General features: G+C 36.2%; 1 protein-coding gene and 1 long non-coding RNA gene across 2 annotated transcripts in view; one reads left to right on the top strand and one right to left on the bottom strand.

The window, feature by feature from the left end:
* stum (mechanosensory transduction mediator stumble) overlaps positions 1-21,405 on the bottom strand; it is a 34,599-nt gene that overhangs the window by 3,781 nt on the left and 9,413 nt on the right. The window contains exons 2-6 of the mRNA XM_085191595.1: positions 10,722-10,852; positions 8,169-10,440; positions 3,957-4,275; positions 3,129-3,355; positions 2,525-2,651 (exon numbers count right to left, since the gene is read on the bottom strand). Of these exons, the coding sequence (XP_085047721.1) occupies positions 2,525-2,651; positions 3,129-3,355; positions 3,957-4,275; positions 8,169-10,440; positions 10,722-10,852 (3,076 nt within the window). The remainder of the gene's footprint in view (positions 1-2,524; positions 2,652-3,128; positions 3,356-3,956; positions 4,276-8,168; positions 10,441-10,721; positions 10,853-21,405) is intronic.
* LOC146541068 (uncharacterized) lies at positions 4,759-7,369 on the top strand. The gene is made up of 2 exons (XR_014878344.1): positions 4,759-4,918; positions 5,385-7,369. It is a non-coding gene; the product is annotated as an uncharacterized LOC146541068 (long non-coding RNA).

Raw genomic sequence — 21,405 nt, 5'->3', positions numbered from 1 at the left:
AACATTATGTGGCAACAATGAAAAAAGGACTTTCAGAGTATTTCTTATAACTTACAACATATTATTTATATGAAGAATAGAATTAAAGTCCTACCTTGTCGCTAACTTCTATAATAATATTACGTTTCTGAACGTTTGTCAAAACAATTTTTGGGTTCTGCATCTGCAAAGCTTCTAAATAATTTTAATATAAAAGGTAAACCACAGCACGTGTTTATCGATGAAATGCACTAAGAATACTAAAAGAAAATTAACTGGAAATAGCAAATCATGTGCACTGTGGGTATCGATTTTTTTTTCTATTATCCCTTCAGTACAAAGACTTATTGTTATAAAAAGTTTTGATATTTATAGCAAGTAACCGTTACGTTAGTTACGTTAGGCGAATACATTAATTACGACGTTACAGCTGCTGTGCTCATTTAATGTGCTGTATTCGGCACATTGCAGGTTACGCAGAGGTTACCTTATACTCCGCCCCCCCCAATAAAATACTTCCCTTCCACTTTTAGCCGAATTTTATGGGCATTGTGTGTTGGGTGGTGGAACTGAAAGCCGCACTTTGACTTGTTCACTTGTTACCATAGTGTAATGAAAATATTTAATATTTTATTTTCCCGAATTGGAATCGAAACCACAACCATCTCTATTATAGTTGGACGCTCTGTTACAACGGCGTATATAAATTACGTTCAATAATTTACTTTATTTTTTAAATATTACTTCATTTTAAAGATATTAGTATGTTTAGAAAATAAACTTAATGCTCCTCTTTGTTCCATGAGGCAAGAGAAAGGAAATTATTTAAATATAAAAATCCCCCCTAAATTAGTAAACGATTCCTCAACTATCGTGTCTATAGTTTATTGACATCCTTTAGAGCTTGTTTTGTTTGATGAATTAATTTGTAATATATTTAAAGGACCGTAACCGTATCCTATAGAATTGCTTTATTGTATTTTTTACTGAGGGAATTAAAAGGTATATTTCTAATGAGACGTTTCAGATATAATCATAGAAAAGGTCAATTTACCACGCGAACAATTAATTTATTAGCTTTTCTATGTTACTATAATGCAATCTAATATATAACATTATATTTTAAGTGTATAAGAAATGCAAAAATATGTTTTTTTAGCTTTTTCCCACATAAAGAAGCACGGGCAGAACTTTTTTCATTGAGTGGAAAAATATACTTAAATATAAATTACTCACACATAGTAGTATTAGGTCAGGCAAAGAGAAGACAATTTAGTGATAAGACACTTCATTCTTATTAAACACATTCGTTCTCACTTCAGAAAAAAAAGAAATGTAAAGTCACACATTGGGCGCCAAATTATATATACAAAATATCACCATCATCAATTCTTAGATTTCTAAGAAGAATGACTATAAAATGTAACTTAGTTGTATTATTCACATACTAAAAGTACATATTATAAATTATTATTAGCGATTAAGTAAATTATAAGTTGAATCACATTTCGTTTGAGTCACGTGTCGCGTGCCGGCGGCGAGGATATTGCGGGTCACTTGTAAAGTACCGCAGGTGTTTAGTAACGTCGGCAACCACGTTATGTAAAATTATTTTTTATTTTAGTTTCACATTGTATTCCTCATACAGCAGGGTAGGTAGAGGGAACCTGGTATAGAGTAGCTTTGTCGGGTTGACGAAGAAATAATTCATTCCTCTGAGTAGGAGTCGAATCCAAAACCGTTACGTTACAATAAAAAAACTTTATTAAAATATAAAAAAATGAAATGAATTTTGAATCTGTGTGTACTTTATTCTGAACCACTTGACGGGTTCCTCAATAATCAAATATGTGCTCAACTTGGACTTCCAAGTCTATAAAAAATATTTTTCGTCAGTGTAAATAAGCTAAAAGGGTCATTGGTTAAGTATTTAAATGTAGAGTTTTTCTTTAATATCGTAGTGTAGTATACTTTGAAGAAATTTTCTTCCTCCTCTAATTATCTTAGAAATATTTAAATATATCCGGCATGATTTTTTTAAACAAAAAATAAATAAAATAGCATTAGCAGTAAATAACAAAAACATATATATATATTTTTGTGCACACAGTGTGATTTCGACACGCAATGAGAGGGTATTTTTCATTTCAAGGCTCTTGAATCCTGACGTTACAAGTACCTAAGTTTTGTTTTTCTTCGGAACTAATATTAAGTGTAATCAAGTCATATTTTGTGGAATTACATATTATTATAATATCAATACCATATATTAAAGCGATTATGAATCTCCTAACTCTACCTGTTGTCCAACAAGTCAGATGATAATGAAAAAAATATATAGAAATCACCCAAGAATTGAATAAAATCTAGTATTATATTACACTAATTATTTCTCTTTATATAAATTTATAAACCATTTATCATCGAAATTTTGTATCTAAAATTTAATCGAAGCTTTAAAACAAATTGTTACAGATTCAGAGAGGACAAAATCACTTCGTCTGGAAGTCAATTATTTACATAATATATTTTACTTTTAACTCACCTCGGGTGGTAAAGTAGGAGAGAGACTCTTATTCTTTGAAAATAGGCTAGTTCGTCTGCTCGACGACTGCTCCGACTGCCGCCGACACGCGCCACGGATCCAGCGCCCGAAGCGATTGTTACAACAGCTGATGATGAGAGGAGATAAGAATTTTATCTTTTATGGATTTTACCTATTATTTTAGACAATACAACATATTTATTGTATTATGCGTATTATATACGCATATGTAAAACTAAAGACGAGGATTAAAAAAAAAAAAACTAAAATTTCCTATATTTTCCAGAAAGATATATTATACATGTATATATCGTATAATATTTACCTTTGCAAGTATGAAAACAGTGTTGCCTAGTTTCACACAAAAAATCCCCTAATATTAAATCACGTAGAGTCTTATTTGGTCTTTATAAATTATGAATATTATTTGAATTACTCAATGATTCCTTGGTGTAAATTGTAATCATTCGTCACTTGTTCTTTTTTAATATACACAGATTCCATATTAAGTAACACCTCTAACTAAATAAATATTTTAGTAAAGCTTAAAAGAAAAATATATCAATGACACCTATTACAAGGCCAGTTACTCCAAGCAACTTACGTAGTAGGCGCCTGATCACTCAATATACTGTCCCGCCTTTCAATCTCCTTCTTCTTCCCACAGCATCCGGTCTCCTTCACCACGTCTTCACTCATCACCGGTGGTGAAGCTTCAACATGATGAGGAGGTTCTATATCAGCCACTTTACGTTTGCGACAACACGCGCATAACACATCTCGGAGCTTACGTTTACGTTTCGTTTCAGTTTCGAATTCTATTGTTGTTCCCTGATGAAAAAAAATGATATTATGTTAAAAAAAAATTATAAGGGTACGGTGTCCATGAGTTCGATTCTCACTCGGATAAATGAAATATTTTTATTTTCTCGCTTCGGTAACAAGACACGGCGTTGAGTTCCGTCAAATAGCGCGCTACAGTTAAAAACATGGAGAATGGAATATCTTAAGACTAGGCAACCCTCCTATATACGTAACACAACATGAACCTGAAAAAATAATAATATCAAACTTTATCCAATGAAACTGGGAAAGTATACCTATATTTTAATAAAAAAAATGTCCAACTATGTTTTGAAATTAAAAATATTTCGTTTATACAAACATATCACTTAACGTGTCAACTGCACAACAACGGAGTCCGTATTACACATAAAGCTATATAATAACATATATACATAATATATTATTTACTAAATTACAGTATTATAGCGCCATATTATTTGTACTTTCACTAGGACTTCCTCTTCATACATTGCGCTCATGTTATAGCTATACCTGGTCATAATATACAAATTATACATATTAAAAGAAAAACTACTTATAAGTATATGCATAATAAATAATAACTAAATAAATATTGTTTACTCACTTTCCCAGCAGCGATTTCAATATCTTCTTCCGGAATTTTCTTTTTAAAGCAATTCATTTTGTGCCACAATTTTTTCTTTTCTACTGACTCCGTAACTACATCTTCCTCTCTTTCTTTCCTTTCTTCTTCTTCATCTGGTGACTTGGTGCAACAAGGACAACATTTTGCTTTGCATTTGCCCATTAATCGTGAACATATATTTGGTTTAGGACTTTCGACGGTTTCCATAGGTTCGACAGGGGGACTTTGGCTCTTGGATTTCTGATCGCGATTACTTCTTGGTGGTGGTTTTGGTGTAGTACTCGTGCTTTGGGGAAACCTGGGGAAATTTTGATAAAAGAAAATGATTTCGAGAATGAATTAAAAAATGGAAAAAACGAATATTTAATTTCCAGTAGCAGAAAACTCTACTGCTATGATAGATAATCTATAACAGTAATAATGTGAAATTCTTAAACTGATGCAAAAACCTGTAAATTAATACAATATTGGAAAAATACTACAAAAAATATTAAATAAAAAGAAATATTCGGATAGATGAATATACAAATTTACCCGTCATCGTCGTAACGCTTTGGAAGTAATTCATTAGGCAATATGTACACAGTCCTGTTATGTATCATTTTTAATTCCACTATTATTTATTATAACTTAATGGAACTTAAAGGAACTAAAGTTTCACTCAATTTGTTCATTATATATTATTATTTTATCTGTTTTTACTAAACACTGGCCGTATATCGCGACGTCTTTGTAAACATCTCAACTGTCAAAATATTCGCAAACAGATAACAAATGTGATTCAAACGTCACTGTCAAAGTTTCCCGCCAATTCGTAAACGACGAATGGCTAAGGCGGCCGAGGTCAGAGTGAACTAATTCTTGAAGGGTCGCCTCGTTAAGGCGTTATGCGATATGGACGCAAGAAATTGTTGAAAAGTTCACGTTCCACGAAATGTAGGGTTAGTTAGTTGTTTTATATGTATATATTATAAATATATTTCTTATAATTAGATAAATAGTTAAAGTCAATATACTGACAGCTTCAACTTTCAGTAATAGGGTGGACAAAGGGAATTTAGTACTTAGACACTCCGTTCTCCACTTTCCGCCAAATTTTCGATATATTACGTTCCGAGTAGCTATATTTATAGGAAGCATTATACAAAAAACAAAAATTTTAGTCTAGCTACCTTTCAAATATTACTTACAATTTACATTTCTTTAAATGAAATGCAATTTAAGGATATTGTTTTTTATAAAGAAATTGAACCAAACATTTATATTTACAATTCACGCTTGACCAATCTGTAGTATATAAGCCTTTCTGTAACACTTATAAAATGCAATATACTTCTAATTTTACTTTTGTTGTTGTGTAACTAATGACAAATGAGGTTAGTTATTTTTAATTATTGTTTAATTTAGACAAGGCGCCGTGGCATAAGGAAGCAAGAGTCAGATACAGGAAACCGGGAGATCACGGTTGACCTTGAAGAACATAGTAGTATCGATGATATTGGAGGAAGCATGAGTGGCAGGGCAGGTATATGCGTGTGGATACACTGGACGAGTGGAAAGGACCTACACCTAAATGCAGACCTACCTTAGCGTTTGCCGCTAAGATTGAACTGGCTATCCTGCTAGAGATAAAACGTGAAGCAAAAAGACCATCATACCACTATACCGGCACGATGGGTGAAAAATGGAGAATGGCACGTATCACTACCTTATCTTTAGTTCTAAAACCCTAATAATTTATCTATGTTTCAATTATTTAAGTTGACCTCAAAACAAAATCTAGCACCTACAAAATGAGGTTAAAGTAAATTATTTAATTAACTTAAGTTATTCTTTTAAACGCTATAACATTACGGCTATAGTAGGTATGTATAACATAGAAGGGTTGGCGAAATTAATCACAGGAAAATACGCAACGGAAATTACATATATTGGTTGAGTACTTCGGGGTATTAGTTTATACTAGTATCGATACTAGAAGGATATTTTTGGACTATTTTGGGCTTTTTCATTCAATGTGACGTTGACGAAATACGTCATGCTTAACGCTATTGTAATATTCGATTGTCACTGACTAAACTAACCTTTGGGACCGACTGAAATTTTGTTTGAGTTTGTATTTTTAAACTAGGCTGTACTGTCCCATTGTTGGCAAAAGATCTCTCAAAATCTCAGTCAGGTCTGTAATGATCTAGTTTATGTCACCATCTACATTTTCATCTGTCAATTTGCCTTGTATAATTTAGAGTCCAACGGTCGATTTTTTTGCATGACACTTTAGGTATGCGTTAAATATATCCACCCCAGTCCCATTTTAGCCTAGTGGTGGTAGTTTTCGTTAAATATTTTTTCAATTTCACGTTATGTTTAGTAGGCATATAGCATTGTACGCTGAGGGAACCTAGAAAACCATTAAAATACTTCGTTCTTCACTTTCCGTCCAATTCTTGACGCACACGCGTATCGAGTCGGAAAATCTGGTTATCAGAGCGAGGAAAGGTAATTTTGACCACAGATACAGTGCGTTATATCGAAATGTTTAGCGCGGTATAGAAAACATCCTCGGCAAATGGACTATCTGTCACAATTTAAAAAAAATATCATCCATTTGTTATTGAGATTAGCGCGTTCAACCACACAAACTTTGCACTCTGTAGCTTTATAATATTAATATAGATATACTATACGAAAATTTCGTCTTATTTAACTTGAAACAAACAACCCTAGCACCGGAGTATGCTAATAACAGCGGTCACGCCACTCGCTCGATACTGACCCTCGTAACCCCTAAATTTTCCACCCCTATTCCTATATTAATAAGGACTATTATATGACTAGATTTTGAAAATTTTGGACGAAAAACAAAGCATAAACAAGGCTGTCATTTTTTATTTTCTGACCTTACATAGATAGTGACTGATAAGTAAAGCAATATTTTTGATTTTTTTTAGCTTCACGCTGTATCCCTCATGTAGCAGGGAGGGCCTGGTGTTACGACACTCCACTCTCCACTTTCCACAGAATTCTGGAGGCATTTGTGGGTAAAATGTTGCATTTGTCTTCCTACCTAAGCGATCTAAGTTAGCCAACCTCATCGCTCGAGGCAAACCATTGCCATATCTGCTTGATAGCTTCCTTAGACTTACTCGTACCACTCTCCATAATCCCATGTCTTGTTTTTCGAATGAATCTGAATTTACCAAAGCAGGGACGTAAAGTAATTTCTAATATAATAATTCCTTCGATTGGGGATTGAATCCATAACTATCATTATGTCAGTTGTACCACTGCGCCACAACGGCTCATACCGATATTTTGCGTCGCTACATTGGCTCTATAAAATTTAAAGTTAAAAACAAACAACATGTATGTAAATAAATTCTCGCTATGCGACAAAAAAAGTTATGTGCAGGTTGGATTAAATACAGCCTAGTGAATAGAGATGTTTTCTATAATCCATCTATTTAAGAAATATTATTAATTTTTAAAATGTCATAAGACACTCCGTTCTCCGTATTCAGTATATTTTATATTTGGTATGTTAGATGACAGACCGGAAACCACAACTGTCACATACACTCACTTTCATCATATACTCGTACAATACAAATCAAAATTTTCCATCATAGATCTATTACAGTTTCAGTACGTCAATACAAAATCATGAAGCATGAAATTAGCACGTACATTATAAAGGAATAATTTAAATAATTTTACTTTCATACAATACTGTGGCCGCAGCACTTTTACCGACGCACGAGTGCAAGTGTGAACGAGGAAAGCGATCCCTTGTTGGTTTCGATCGGTTTTCACCGTTTACACTGATAACGCTGCGGTCTGCATAAACATTATTATTACTTATACTGTTGCTGTGGAAAGTAAATACGTAGTTTTACTGTTTAATACAAGCAAATGTTAGAAATCTAAAAGAAATCAAAATTATTAAAACAGAAGTACGTTTTGTTTTTTAATTTTGACATTATTATGATAGTCGTAATATTTAAAATAATTGTATGTTTAATTAAGTCATCGTATAAAAAAATAATATGTAAGATAAGTTTGAATCTACATTGTTTTGTGTAGCGTTAAGAGTTCTGGCCATTGAGTTTCGATTAGGCTTGATGTTAAATAATTAACCACCTTAAATATAAAAGCTGAAAAATATTTAAATATTCGGTTTTTTTCACATACCCGCCATTGCTATGCGATTTGTCTGATGCGCTGCCTTTTGCAGATTTACTTTGTAACGTGATTTTGTCTACACCAGGCGTCGACAGGTTTGAACTCTGCACTTCCACCTCCGGTCCACCTCGTACTAGCGTCTCATTGATCTTTTCAATAATTTCAGCTTTCGCTATCATTTTTTTTTCACTAACAACTGTTACTATAGGTTCTATAGTTTTATCGATATCAGCTATAGGTTTTTGAATCTCCATGGGCGTTTCTATTGGAGTCATTATACTATCTACTATTTTGGTAGCTTCAGACCGTATTTGCAAATTTATATCTTGTCCTTTTTTATTAATTCCTTCTTTACTTTCTTCTATCTTATCAATTACTTCTGTCTCAATTTGTTTTTCCGTCATTTTTAATTTCTCAATGACGTTTTTTGGTGTATCCTTTGATTTGGCTGTGGCCAAAATATTTTCTGTTGAAATTTCTGGCTCCTTTAAAATGCTATCTATTTTTTGTTTAACTTTCTCTACTTGTGGATTATTATATGGAGGTTGTAAAAGTTTTAATCTGACATTATCTTCACTGAAAATATTTCTTTCATGAGTTTTTGGTTTAACTGATTTCTTTTCTTCTTCTGTAGATTTCGATTCTTTTTCATCATCCTTGCCTAGTAATGAATCTTTTGAACTTAATCTTTCAAAAATACCTTTCTCTCTTGCTTTTTCGAAAGCAGTTGGTAATTGGTTGGTAACTGTAGCTACTACTTCTAGAGGTTGCGACGTGATTGCCGCTGTAGTCATAGAGACGACATTCTTTTTTGTTAAGATAACAAGTTCTCCAGTATCATTTTTTGTTTTATCATACTGGGTCTCATTATCCTGTCTTAGGAGTTCGTCACCGACATTGGCATCTACTTTATTTTCTTCTTCTTTTGTAGCCTTTTTATCAACGTTTAAACTTTTTGCGACATCATCTTTTTTGGTCGTAGTCTTTTCTCCATTTGTCTTTTTAGAAGCTACTTCGTTGATTTTTGATGTAGATTTAGATTTTTCAGTGATATCTTTTTTACTGAGTTGTCTGTTTAAAGGAGGTTTCTCATTCAAATTCTTCGTGCTAGGAGTTCTACTTAAATTTTTAACACTATTTGTTCTACTTACAGGTTTTTTATTTTCTATTTTATTTGACACGGGAGGTTTTTGAGTATTTGTTGTTTTCATTGTAGTTTTGGAAATACCATTGATACCTTTAGTTACTGGTTTTGTAGCAAGTTTACGTTTCTCAGGACTAGGGTCTCTGCTAGTTGTTCTGCTGGGCTGTCTAGAATTTAATCTAGATGTAGCAGTTGCATTGACTGTTGTTTTTGTTGCTTTTCTGGCAACTGTGGATGGTTTAGTAGGTGTTTTCAAAGATCCAGCCTTGTGATCTTCAACAGGACTTTTATTCGGCGTGCCAACTATAGGAGATAGTCTCTTGGGATTGATAGATTTATTTGAAGGGGGTGGTCCAGTTTTTCCAGGTGATATAGGAGGTTTACCTTTTATATGTTGCGGAGAAACGCTTAGGTGCTGAGAACTCTGAGTAACTCTTTTATCGTGAACTTGACTCCCTATTCTTATAGTTTCATGAATACTACTTGTGCTATTTGAGATAAATCTTTGATTACGGCCTAGATTTCTCTCAATTGATTGTCTTGAATTAATTCTCGTTGGAGAAACAGAACTTTGGCGTTTAGGAATTTTTGAATGTTTTGGGGATCCATTATTTGATTCGGGTTGTGATTTTGATACAGATCTTAGCCGGGATCGATGTGCCACAGGCCTGGCCACACCATCATCTTTATTCAAATATTCAGAACTACCAGGCATGTTTCGATGATGTAAAATTGCTGAAGGGGAGTTCGATCGTGATCGAAAGTTAACTTTACCTGGTGAGTTACTGCGAGAATTAGTTCTAGAATTGACAGCACTTTTAAGTTCTCCTTTATTATCTAATATTCCCATTTCTTTCAATAAAGCTATTTCTTCCTCTTGTTTCTTTTTTTCTGCTTCAGCTTCATTCTTTTCTCGATTAAGTTCACTTAGTTCTCTTATTTCTTCCATATTTTCTTTTAGGAAATCTCTAGGTGGTCTATGTACAGGGCCAGGTGGCGGCAAAGTCACAGCTTGCGCCATTTTGTCAATTCGAGTAAGTGAACTTGTTCTTTTATATGGTGGTGAGTTTGATCTTGAATTGGCAGCTGAGGTTTTTGGAGTGTTATGTCGCGAGGTTTCTTCTCGGAAGCCACGACCTAAAGATAAAATAAAATATAGATTGAAACACTGCATGTTTTATAAATAAAAAAAAATCTAAATATTTTAAAATGGCTATGTTGAAATCATATTACATATTTTTAATATTTCGATTAATAATGTAAATAATACGAGTATATTATATATCATATTTTGTTAAGCACCTTTGAACATTTAAAGCACTTCCGTTCCCCACTTTCCGTCGAATACTGAAGAATAACACACTTAAAAATATCAAAAAATATTTTATTAAAAGTCTATCTAAAATATTATTACAAACCTTTAAAAGGTGATACCCTCCCAGGTCGTATCTCCACGGGTAGAGATCGAGGGCTGGTGGGGCGGGAGGTAGTGGGTTCGGCTATAATCGCAAACGATGTCTCACGTTTTTTCTTCGATGTTGATATCGTTCTGAAAAAAAAATATAATCTTAATATCGAATTTTCTAGAACTATTTATTAGTTGAGAGCAGCTTTTGTTGCAAATATGTATGTTTATTTCCAAAATATTAAATAATAATTAACTAATAGACTAGCTATTAGTTTGATGTTTTTCAGATATAGTACAACGTATTAAGGATATGTTATGTACATATAAATATAGTAAAACTTTTTTTTAGCTTTCGGCTTTTTTAAATTCGATTATAAAAATATGCCTTTTTTATATATATATATATATATATATATATATATATATAAAAAATATATATATATATATAAAATATATATATATTTTTATATATATATATATATATATATATATAAAAAAAGGCATATTTTGTTAGTATATACAGTAACAAGTGAATCAGCTTCACGCTGTATCCCGCACAACCTAGTCGTAAGACATTGCGTTCTCCGTACAAGAAATTTGGAATTTATTTTGTTTTTATTAGAAGCACATATACGCAGACAAAGTCATAAGTGAATACACTAGTCGCTTTTTGACGATTACTATTCGACCTCAATTTACTGGCCAGCCTTGGAGAAACGCTATAATTTTTTTGCTTAAAAACTAAAGGAAGTATTTTTGTTTTTATGGGAAATTTTGTTAATCTAGCACTAGGTTGGTTGAAATAGTTTTTAAGAATTTTGTCTAATTCATTATGAGAGGCCATCTAGGCGCAGCGGCACGTTTGACTGTAAACGCGAAGGTTGTGGTCTCTCGGGGTACTGAATTATAACAAATTTACTTGCTCTGGTCTTTCTGGTCTTGGCTATCTATAACCTGTGAGTTCATTCACTCAAACGTAATATAACGTCTTGAAAATTGGGCGGTGCGTGAGGAACGCAGAGATATTAGGTTCCCTCTTTCTACGATGCCATATGCATGCATATAGCATGCTACAGCAAGAAGTTATTTTTCGTATTAACGGTTTCGTACCTCAAAAGGCAAAAAAGGACCGGACTTTGTTATCCGTCTGACCGTCTGTCAAGACCATTTACATCGAGATTGCGCAGATGTTACGCGGATAAATTGAAATTAATATCAGATCAGAGTGCATGTGTCTGCAAGCTTAAGTTTGTCAGTTTTATAAGTTTTACTTCCCGTTGACCTACACTCCTGAATTTGGTACGGAAGCCTCGCTGGGCGAGTGCGACTCGCACTTAACCGGTTTTTTTTATTATTATATCTTGAAAGTTTTAGATGCTAATACTGAATGTAAGAAAAATCTACGCATAATTTAATGCATAATGAAAGTTGCAAATGATTGTGCACTTGTGATGTCTCTTTAAATATTAATATCTTGAAGTAACATGCGTATTTGACCCTACGAGAGACAGAACCTGTACTATAGAGACCAGATAACTAATAAAAATATTATAAATACATAAAATGTACATGAACATAGGCAAATATTATTGAAAACTAGCGACCCCACGCGGCTTCGCCCGCTTGGACTATACAAATATTTATTTACAAAAAAATGGTTTATTGTTTTATTATGATAATCTATATTGTTATGCATTAAATAGTGTACCCTACTAATTTAATTTTTAAAGTATCTATTAATAATGTTTATATTATTATTAATATGCCTGTATATTTTTATTGTAGTAAACGTATAATACAGTAAGTAAACAAACCATAATATCATGGCAATCATAGTGTACGCTTTCGCCTTGTATGCATCGTTGATCATGTTCTATTACGGAGTACGGTACAAGTCTTAGGTTTATACATTTGTTTATATTTTTGTTTTCCTGACCAGGTCCAAATTTCCCGCACATAGCAGGGTAGGGGACTGAGGGAACCTGGGAACCTAGGTCTCATTAAAAATACTTCCGTTCCACGTTTTACAAAAGACTACTTTACGATTGAGACCATCGTATCGCTATGAGACAGCGTATTCATGATGGTCTTAAGTTCGTAAGTAAGACGATCACTGCTCTAGGGATGAAATAATTTTCTTCTTAAATAATTCTTTTCTTTTCTTATTGAGAAAAATAAAGTGTGGAGTCTTTCAGAAGAGGAGAACGGTGTGTCTAAACACTTGTTTCCTTGTCTTCTGTTCTATATATGGAACACAGTGTGTAGCTGAAAAAAAACCTCGTTCTCTTACACCATAGACCGAATACGTACAACTCAGTAATTACCTAACAAGTATACAATTATTATTTGTAGAATCATATTAAGAGTGTAATAAGATACTTGCATCCAGCTGCCACTGGATATGTAACCTGTTCATATAAAACGATTGCTAAGATAAGAATTATATTATTGTTATTTATATTTAAACGTGTGTCGTGGTGCAGTGGTACAAGCGTGTGTGCGTGGTTGTGGGTTCGTTTCCTAATTGGGGGAATGAATTATTATTTTTTAAATTTCTATTCTTCGCTCTGGTAAAAAGGCAAAAGCTGAAAAATATATATTCGAACACATGATTTGTATGACGAGAGGTGTGCAGGTATACCTTGATCTGAAACTATATTTAATATGAAGAAGTTGATGAGAGTGGACGAGGCGAAAGAGGTATGCAGAGACCGTAGCGTTTGGCGCTCGTTCTTTCTGACTAAGAGGCGGCGGCGAGGGTAACGTGGGGTCTTAATGGCGAGATAGTGAGAACCATATACGTGGCGGTGATAGAGCCAATCGTCCTCTACGCAGCAAGCGCGTGGTCTTCGGCAGCCGAGAAGCTGATGATAAGGAAACAACTAGACTCGCTGCAAAGAGGATTTGCCCAAAAAATATGCAAGGCGTACAGGACGGTGTCTCTGACATCGGCACTGGTCCTCTCAGGCTTAATCCCCCTTGACCTTCGAATCCAGGAAGCTGCCAATCTGTACAAGATCAAAAAGGGGTACTGCGTGGACCTCCTACCACCAGGACGCGAAATAGAGCGCAGGGTGGGACCATTACAAAATCCACACCCATCACAACTCAAAACAACTGAGTACATGCGCTTGGAGAGCCTCGACCAGGAGACCCTCGATAAACACCAAATAGCCGGTCCCCTAATCTTCACCGACGGCAGCAAAATCGAGGGTAAAGTAGGAGCAGCCCTAACCTTGTGGGACCAGGGTAGGGAGAGGAAGTTCTCCACATTTCGCCTGGAGCCGCACAACACCGTCTTCCAGTCGGAAATGTATGCACTCTTCAGGGCAATAGAGATGGTGAAAAAGTCGAAAACGAGCGCTACCAACATCTTAAGCGACTCGAGATCATCCTTGGATCTACTAAGATCCCCATCGACGACTCACCCTCTCGGCCTACAAATGAAGAGCTGCATACGTGACATCCAGAACGAGGGCAGGACAGTGCGGTTCTTCTGGTTGAGGGCCCACGTTGGAACACCCGGCAACGAAAGGGCAGACGAGCTGGCGAAAAAGGCGGCAATAAAAAAGAAGACGGCACCGGACTATGACAAAGTACCAGTATCATACGTCCGAAAGCAGATACGTGAGGAGACTGTCAAGGCATGGCAAGCGAGATATGAAGCCTCCCAAACCGGATCAGTCACAAAGCTGTTCTTACCAGACGTCAAAAAGGCATATACCCTGGTAAGGAAAACAAAAATAACACCAACAGACACCCAGCTACTGACTGGCCACGGAGGTTTCGCCGCCTACTTGCACAGATTCCACTTAAAGGACAGCCCATCTTGTCTCTGCGATCCGCAATGTGAGGAAACGGTCACGCACGTAATCCTGGACTGCCCAAGATACGGCTCAGATCGAGCGATGCTGGAGGTCACCATCAACAAAAACCTAGACCAGCAATCACTCCACACCATCTTAGAATCAGAAGCCACCAGGACACCTTTCCTCACCTTCGCACGTAAAGCCATCTTAACAGCCGCGAAACGCAATAGCTCGCTAGTGGCTCTCCCCTCCGCGCCAATACCCGCGCCACCCTCACAAACATCCCAAACACCAGCACCTGCACCATCACAAACCCCTGCACCACTCACACAAAATTCCCAAACACCAGTACCCACACCACCAACAACACCTGCACCGCTTCCACAAGCTCCTCAGATACCAACTTCCGCACCACTTCCAATCCCCGTACTAATCCAACAAACACACTCGACACCTGCTTCTCCCACACCAACAATACCAACAAAATCAACAATAAATAAACTACTGGCCTCCCTCAAAAAGACCACAGGAGGCCTGCCAAAGAAGTGGAAAAAACTAACCACAAAAGTAAACCCGCCACAGCACAACCCACCAACACTGGCCACAACCAACGTGATGGCAATGCTAAATGAGAAGGCAGCGGACGGACAACCCGGAATAAGGGTCAGGAGCGTAGCCTTGTTCATGGCCGAGGGATCAGAAAGGGTGGGAATAGCTTTCAGTCGCTCGGAACCGCCGGATAGAGTCCAAATTTCACCAGGACTAGCAGCCCTACTCAAAGGAAGCACGAGTAAAACATCGGTGAGGTCAGCAAAAATAGACTCACTGACATGGCAAAGGCTGGCTGAACCCCCCTGCCGAATACTGCGGTCACAGAACAAAGTGATCGCATTGCTCGAGTGTGGGGAGAAATCTCCCTTTGCCCAACTTGACTCGATCCTCCGAAGAGTTCGGGAATGCACGCCGCAAGGAGCCCCTAAGACCATAAGCGTAGACGCAATGAGGGTAGAACCTTATAGAGGCAGCATAGCAAACTACTACGAATGCCTCAAGGTCGCCCACAAACACCAGCTAGTCGTCTACGAAGACAGGGGGGAATGCCTTGACTTCCTAAAGGCAAAGAAACATCTACCTTCCCCCTCAACAGAGGCTCCAACCGAAACGCCGAAGCAGAGCGGATCCGAGAGGCTGCAAGAGAAGCTGTACCCCGAGCCATCCACAAGCAAGACCAACACACCCACCCCCAAACATAACATCTCGAGGACTTTGGCGAGGGCCATTCTGGGAGTCGTCGCTCCAAGGGAAAAAGAAACCCCAAAATGCTCTGCCTCTAAGGCTGCGCGCCAAACCAGCACCGAAGAAAGAGAGGACATTCCGGGAGTCGAAGAAACTCCAAAATGTTCTGCCTCTAAGGCTGCGCGCCAAACTAGCACGCAAGAGAGAGAGGTCAAAGCCTTTTTCGATACTCGAAATCAACGGGAACAAAAAGGACACCGCGAAGGCGTACTAGAGCACAGCAGAGGCAACATAACACTACCTGACCTAAAAATAGCCAGAAGCCCAAAGGAACATGCTATAAATGCGTTCATCGAGTTCTTAGCCACATTAAAGGCAACCCGCGAGGTAAACACCAATATCTGTAAAAAGATCCTTCAGACTTTCCAGAGAGGGAACTTCAAACTCCTGGAAGTAGAACTCGATGAAGCCAAAGCCGCCATCTATGACAACGTCAGCTCCCGTGTCATTCACGGAAGCATGACGGGACAGTACATGGCGGCCTATAGCAGCACCAAGGGCTTTATAGGCCTGGTCGAAAGTGAAAGAGTAGACGATCCCCCCAAATTCCTTACATCAGAGAGCGACCAAGTGGTAGTAGTGGCCGAATGCACGAGGGTGATGCTGGACGATAGGATACTCGGAATGGCAAACGCCATTTCAAGCGATCCTGAGCCGGGCGCAGCCTTCGTGAATTGGGAGCTACCAAAACTTTCCTGGGTAAATGGGGTTCCGGGGTGTGGTAAGACAACTCACATTATCAAGCACTTCGATGAGGACACGGAAGTAGTAGCGACAACCACAGTAGAGGCCGCGAAAGATCTAAGAGAGAAGCTGGCGCACCGCCTTGGCACGAAAGCGACAAAGAGAGTGCGAACAATGGCCTCGATCTTAGTCAACGGTTTTCATGAGGGAATAGCTATAAACCGGCTAACGGTGGACGAAGCCCTCATGAACCACTTCGGGGCCATTGTTATGGCGGCCAGACTGTCAGGAGCGAACGAGGTCACACTCATCGGAGATATCAATCAGCTGCCTTACATCGACAGACAAAATCTATTCGAATTAAGGTATTGTAGGCCTAGCTTGACAACCAACATCACATGCGAGTTGCCTTGCACACATCGGAGCCCAATGGACGTCGCCTATGCCCTCGCCGGAGTATATAACAGCATTTACTCCGCAAGCCCCATTGTCCACTCCCTAAAGGTTCTCGGATATACCGACGCGCGAATACCACACTGTAACGACGGCACCCTATATCTGGTCCACACGCAGGAGGAGAAGAGGCAGCTGAAAGACCAGGGATATGGAGCTGGAGCAGGTTCGCGAGTCATGACTATCCATGAGGCTCAGGGGCAGACCTTCGCAGACGTCGTCATCGTCCGAACCGGACGCGCACGGATCCGAGTACATGAGAGCGTCTCTCACGCAGTCGTCGCAGTGACGAGACACACCAACACCTGTGTCTATTACTCTGACGATGGCGGTGACGCAATAGGCAACTTCATCAGCCGAGCGGTGGGCGCTTCATTTACGGAGGTGGTGGAGGCGAACCTAAAAGGGGCAATGTCACAAAGAGACGATAGGGTGATAGAGGCACTGATCCAAAAACTTAAGGAAGGCGTTCTGCATAAGCCAGGCCAAATCTAAAATTCCACACCTATATACATAATAATTATACAAAAGACTCTAATAATTATAATTTTTATTCTAATAATTTCTCTAATAATTATAATATATTTTTAAAATTAAAAAAAAAAAAAAAAAAAAAAAAAAAAAAAAAATTGTCGGTAGGGGTCTCATCCAACCCCTCTAGTATAAGCTCTAGATATAAGTACAGTTTAAATTGTCCCAAAATTAAGTACGCCACATTAAAAGAACTTTCTTAAAATAAAAAAAGGCACGGGCAACTATGAGCCCGTGGATGTAGTTTTTTAAAATAAAAAAAATAAAAAAAAAAAAAAAAAAAAACCTACAATTATCATGGTAAAATTTTGACGCTTTATGTGCGTTAAACGGTTAATAAGAAGCGCGTATTCGAGCCCGCTACCTTTAAATTTTTATGTTTCTCAAGATGGAGATGCAAAGTAAAGTAAATAATAAATAAATATGTGGAATAAATCGTGCAGCCTAAAAAAATCTATCTAATAAATCGATTTTTTTTAAATCTACAATATTCACTAAACTTAATTTTGTCTTTCGACATAGTAATTGCATGTGTTATTTAGACACATTGCCTTATGTGGCCTTAATTGAGTAGATTAATGTTAGGCCTTTTAGCAAATCTACTATCGCGTACTTTTTATGCTTAAATACAATTAGTTACAACTAAAAAAGTTGTCAAGTGTGAGTCGAGCCCGCACGAAGAAGCCATTATAGATGTGTCGGGACTAACGTCACTCAAAATAAGGACGATAAAGTTGCTGTATCAAGCAGACGGAAAAAAAATAGAGAGTGTGAGAGGGTGTACTGGAATTGAATGTATGGCTTAATTGACTAGAATACTTTTTAAATTTCATATTAAAACACAAAAAATATATTAAATCATGTGTATATCTGGTGTTTCCCCATCTCTACACATATAAAAATTGAAATCAAACGGTGCTTGTTAAATAAGATTGTGGGATGAAAGTTAAAAAAAATATGACTTAAATCAAATTTACCATTGCCTTATACAATAAAAAAGAAGGAAAGAGAAATATAAAATAGTATATAGATATAATAAAACTTAGAATAGATATCAACATCAGTTTTAACTACATAATTACTAAACCTATTAATGACAAGTGTAGATGGACCTCAATCTATTGTTACATGCAATTCTGGCGTCGTGGGTGTCAATTGTGATGATTCATGGGATGCATGGTGGGATGAGACTCGTTAACCTTGTTCCTAATTTCTTTATATGCCTACAATGGAATGTAATCAATTCTGTGTATAGTAGCTTTTGTTTGTAATTGTTGTTTTTGTTGGTCTCTATTACCTAGTTTTTATAGGATCGTATTTATCGCATATTTCAGGGCAGGCAGAGAAATCCACTTTCCCTCCTGTTTACTAGACATTGCATGTTGTGTGACGGAACCCAACGCCGTTAAAAATAACATTTATTATTTAACATTTATGATTCGATTCCCACTTGGGTAAATGAAATATTTTATATTCTCATTTCCTCCTCGCTCTGGTAACAAGGCGTTGGGTTTGGCGTCAAGAATTTGGTGGATAGTGGGGAACGGACGTGTGTTAACAGATAACGGAATGTCTTAACACTAGGTTACCAGGTTCCCTCTGCCTATCGTCCTATGAGCGGGATACAGCGTGGAGCTAAAAAACTATTAAGTACAATTTTAATTTTTCAATATTGGATTTGAATTCGCTATCTATTTTAAATTTAGAAATGCTGTTAAAGTGTTTTTATCTCCTCGCTCAGGTTACAAGAAGCGCTACGTTAACTTCCTACACTCAACTTGCCTGTTGACTCTGCAGTGCGTGGAAGAGTGTTTTTACACTAATTCCCCTCGGTCTCCCCTACAGAGTGGAGAAATATTCAAATCCTACCTACTCTGAAGTATGAAGAAAACGCGTTGAACTAACACATTACATTAGGTATGAATATTATAATTTATTGCATACAGTTTCGAAAGGAACCTTCACAAATTTTGACACCTACACTCTGTTAGAGCAATAACAAAACGCATAATTAATATTTAGCGTTTAAAATTAAACAGTTTATCTTAGAGATAATAAGATAATATTATGTCGGTTATGTGGAAAAAGGCAACCCAAGTATTTGGATTCTCTTAGAAATTATATAGATTTAGATCTAAGCCTAGTGTAAGTAGCAGAAAAAAATATTAGATTAATATTAGATAAAATAATAATACCTAAAACATAGTTAATTTGCCCCAGCACTATAAATATATTACATGTGACAAAAGTGTGTGACTGTTAACGCGTCTGCTGTGGGTTCGATTCCCACTCGGGGAAAATAATTATTTAATATTTTCAGCTTCTCGCTCTGATAACAGAACGAAACACGGTGTTAATCTCCGCTACTCAATAAAAAAATGTCCAGCTATACAATTAAGTAATGATACCTATATTGATTAAAAATCAGCTACGTTGCTAGAATGACGACTCATGCCATAAACGTCTCATAGATTATTTACAAATTGACAATACAATACAATTTTTTTATTTTACTACATACTGTATAATAATATTGTAAATTATTATACTATTGTATATTTATTTTAATGACGAAGGTAAAAAAGCATTTTGTAGATAAAATTAGCTTTCTCAATAAACGGACTATATATAAAAATATCAATTCATTTCGATGGAGTTCCTGAGATTAGTGCGTTCAATCAAACATACATAGGTACTCCACAACTTTATAATTTGTAATATAATTTGTAATGGTTAATTATTTAAATTTCATTATTTAAATTTGAGGTTGTCGTAGCAAACAAAACCCGTCCGTTTAACGAAATATAAACATAGGAATCGAACCTACAACCGTATGTGTTCCATACAAACACACCACTGGACAAATATTAATATAATTAAATAACAAAATTTTTCAAGAATACCGTCAAAAATCTACGAAATTACTGTACAAATACATAGCAAAAGAAGCGGACATTCCACGCTTTCTAGCCCCCAACTAATTATACGCGGCACTAAGCTAATAGCTCTCGTGTTTTACTAAATATATATATTTCTGTTATGCAACGTCTCTATTATATTATTATATTGTAATTATATTTTGTAGACTGGCTTTCTGTTCGCGGTTTTACCACTTTTCCCCATGAGATGTTTTTTGCGGTAAAAAATAGCCTATCTACAATATACAAAAATCCGATTTTTCTTTACTAAGTAATAGTTTAAGCTTCAATTTATATGTTATCATCTATATATAAGATTTATATTTAGAAGAAATTAAGAAAATATATGAAATTCATTAAATTTTTAGGTCATAGGTGCGGATGTGCACAGGGGCGGAAGCGTACTAATTTATAGGGGCAAAAAAGGTTGTGTGTTCAATTTCCACTTGAAGAAAAGAAATATTTAGGATTTAGTAAATATTTAGCTCTAGTAACGAGGCAAAGCAAAGCGTAGAGTTCCGACACTCACCATGCAAACTGCATAGCCTCCATAATTCGACGGAAATTAAGGAAAAGTGTCTTAGCACTAGGTTTCCAGGTTTTTCCATGTGCGATACACTGTGTTCATCTATCATATATTAGTGACATATAAATCATCAAAATATTTACAATTGCTTAAAGTTTTAATTGTTATATTTTTGAAGTAATAAAAATGTGAAAATATTTTTTTATCGTTACATAAAAATTAATATATAATTATTATTTCTCGTAATCGTAAAATTAAGAAATCAGCCTAATATGCATTTTTATGATTTATGATTATAAATTATACATATTGCGTTAATATGTTACACTTTGTTAAAGAGGAAGACAGTGGAAATTTAGTGTTAAGACACTTAATTCTCTACTCTTTGCTCTTCGGTTTTTGTCTATCAGAGTGAAAAAAAGATAATAATTTTAATACAATAATTTCCCTGAGTTATGATTAAATTCACAACTCTCG

This window comes from Heliconius melpomene, chromosome 1 (assembly GCF_056956725.1).
Source record: "Heliconius melpomene rosina isolate 202511_hmr_F chromosome 1, ASM5695672v1, whole genome shotgun sequence".
NCBI classification, from domain to species: Eukaryota; Metazoa; Arthropoda; class Insecta; order Lepidoptera; family Nymphalidae; genus Heliconius; species Heliconius melpomene.
This window is presented reverse-complemented; position numbering and strand designations above follow the sequence as displayed.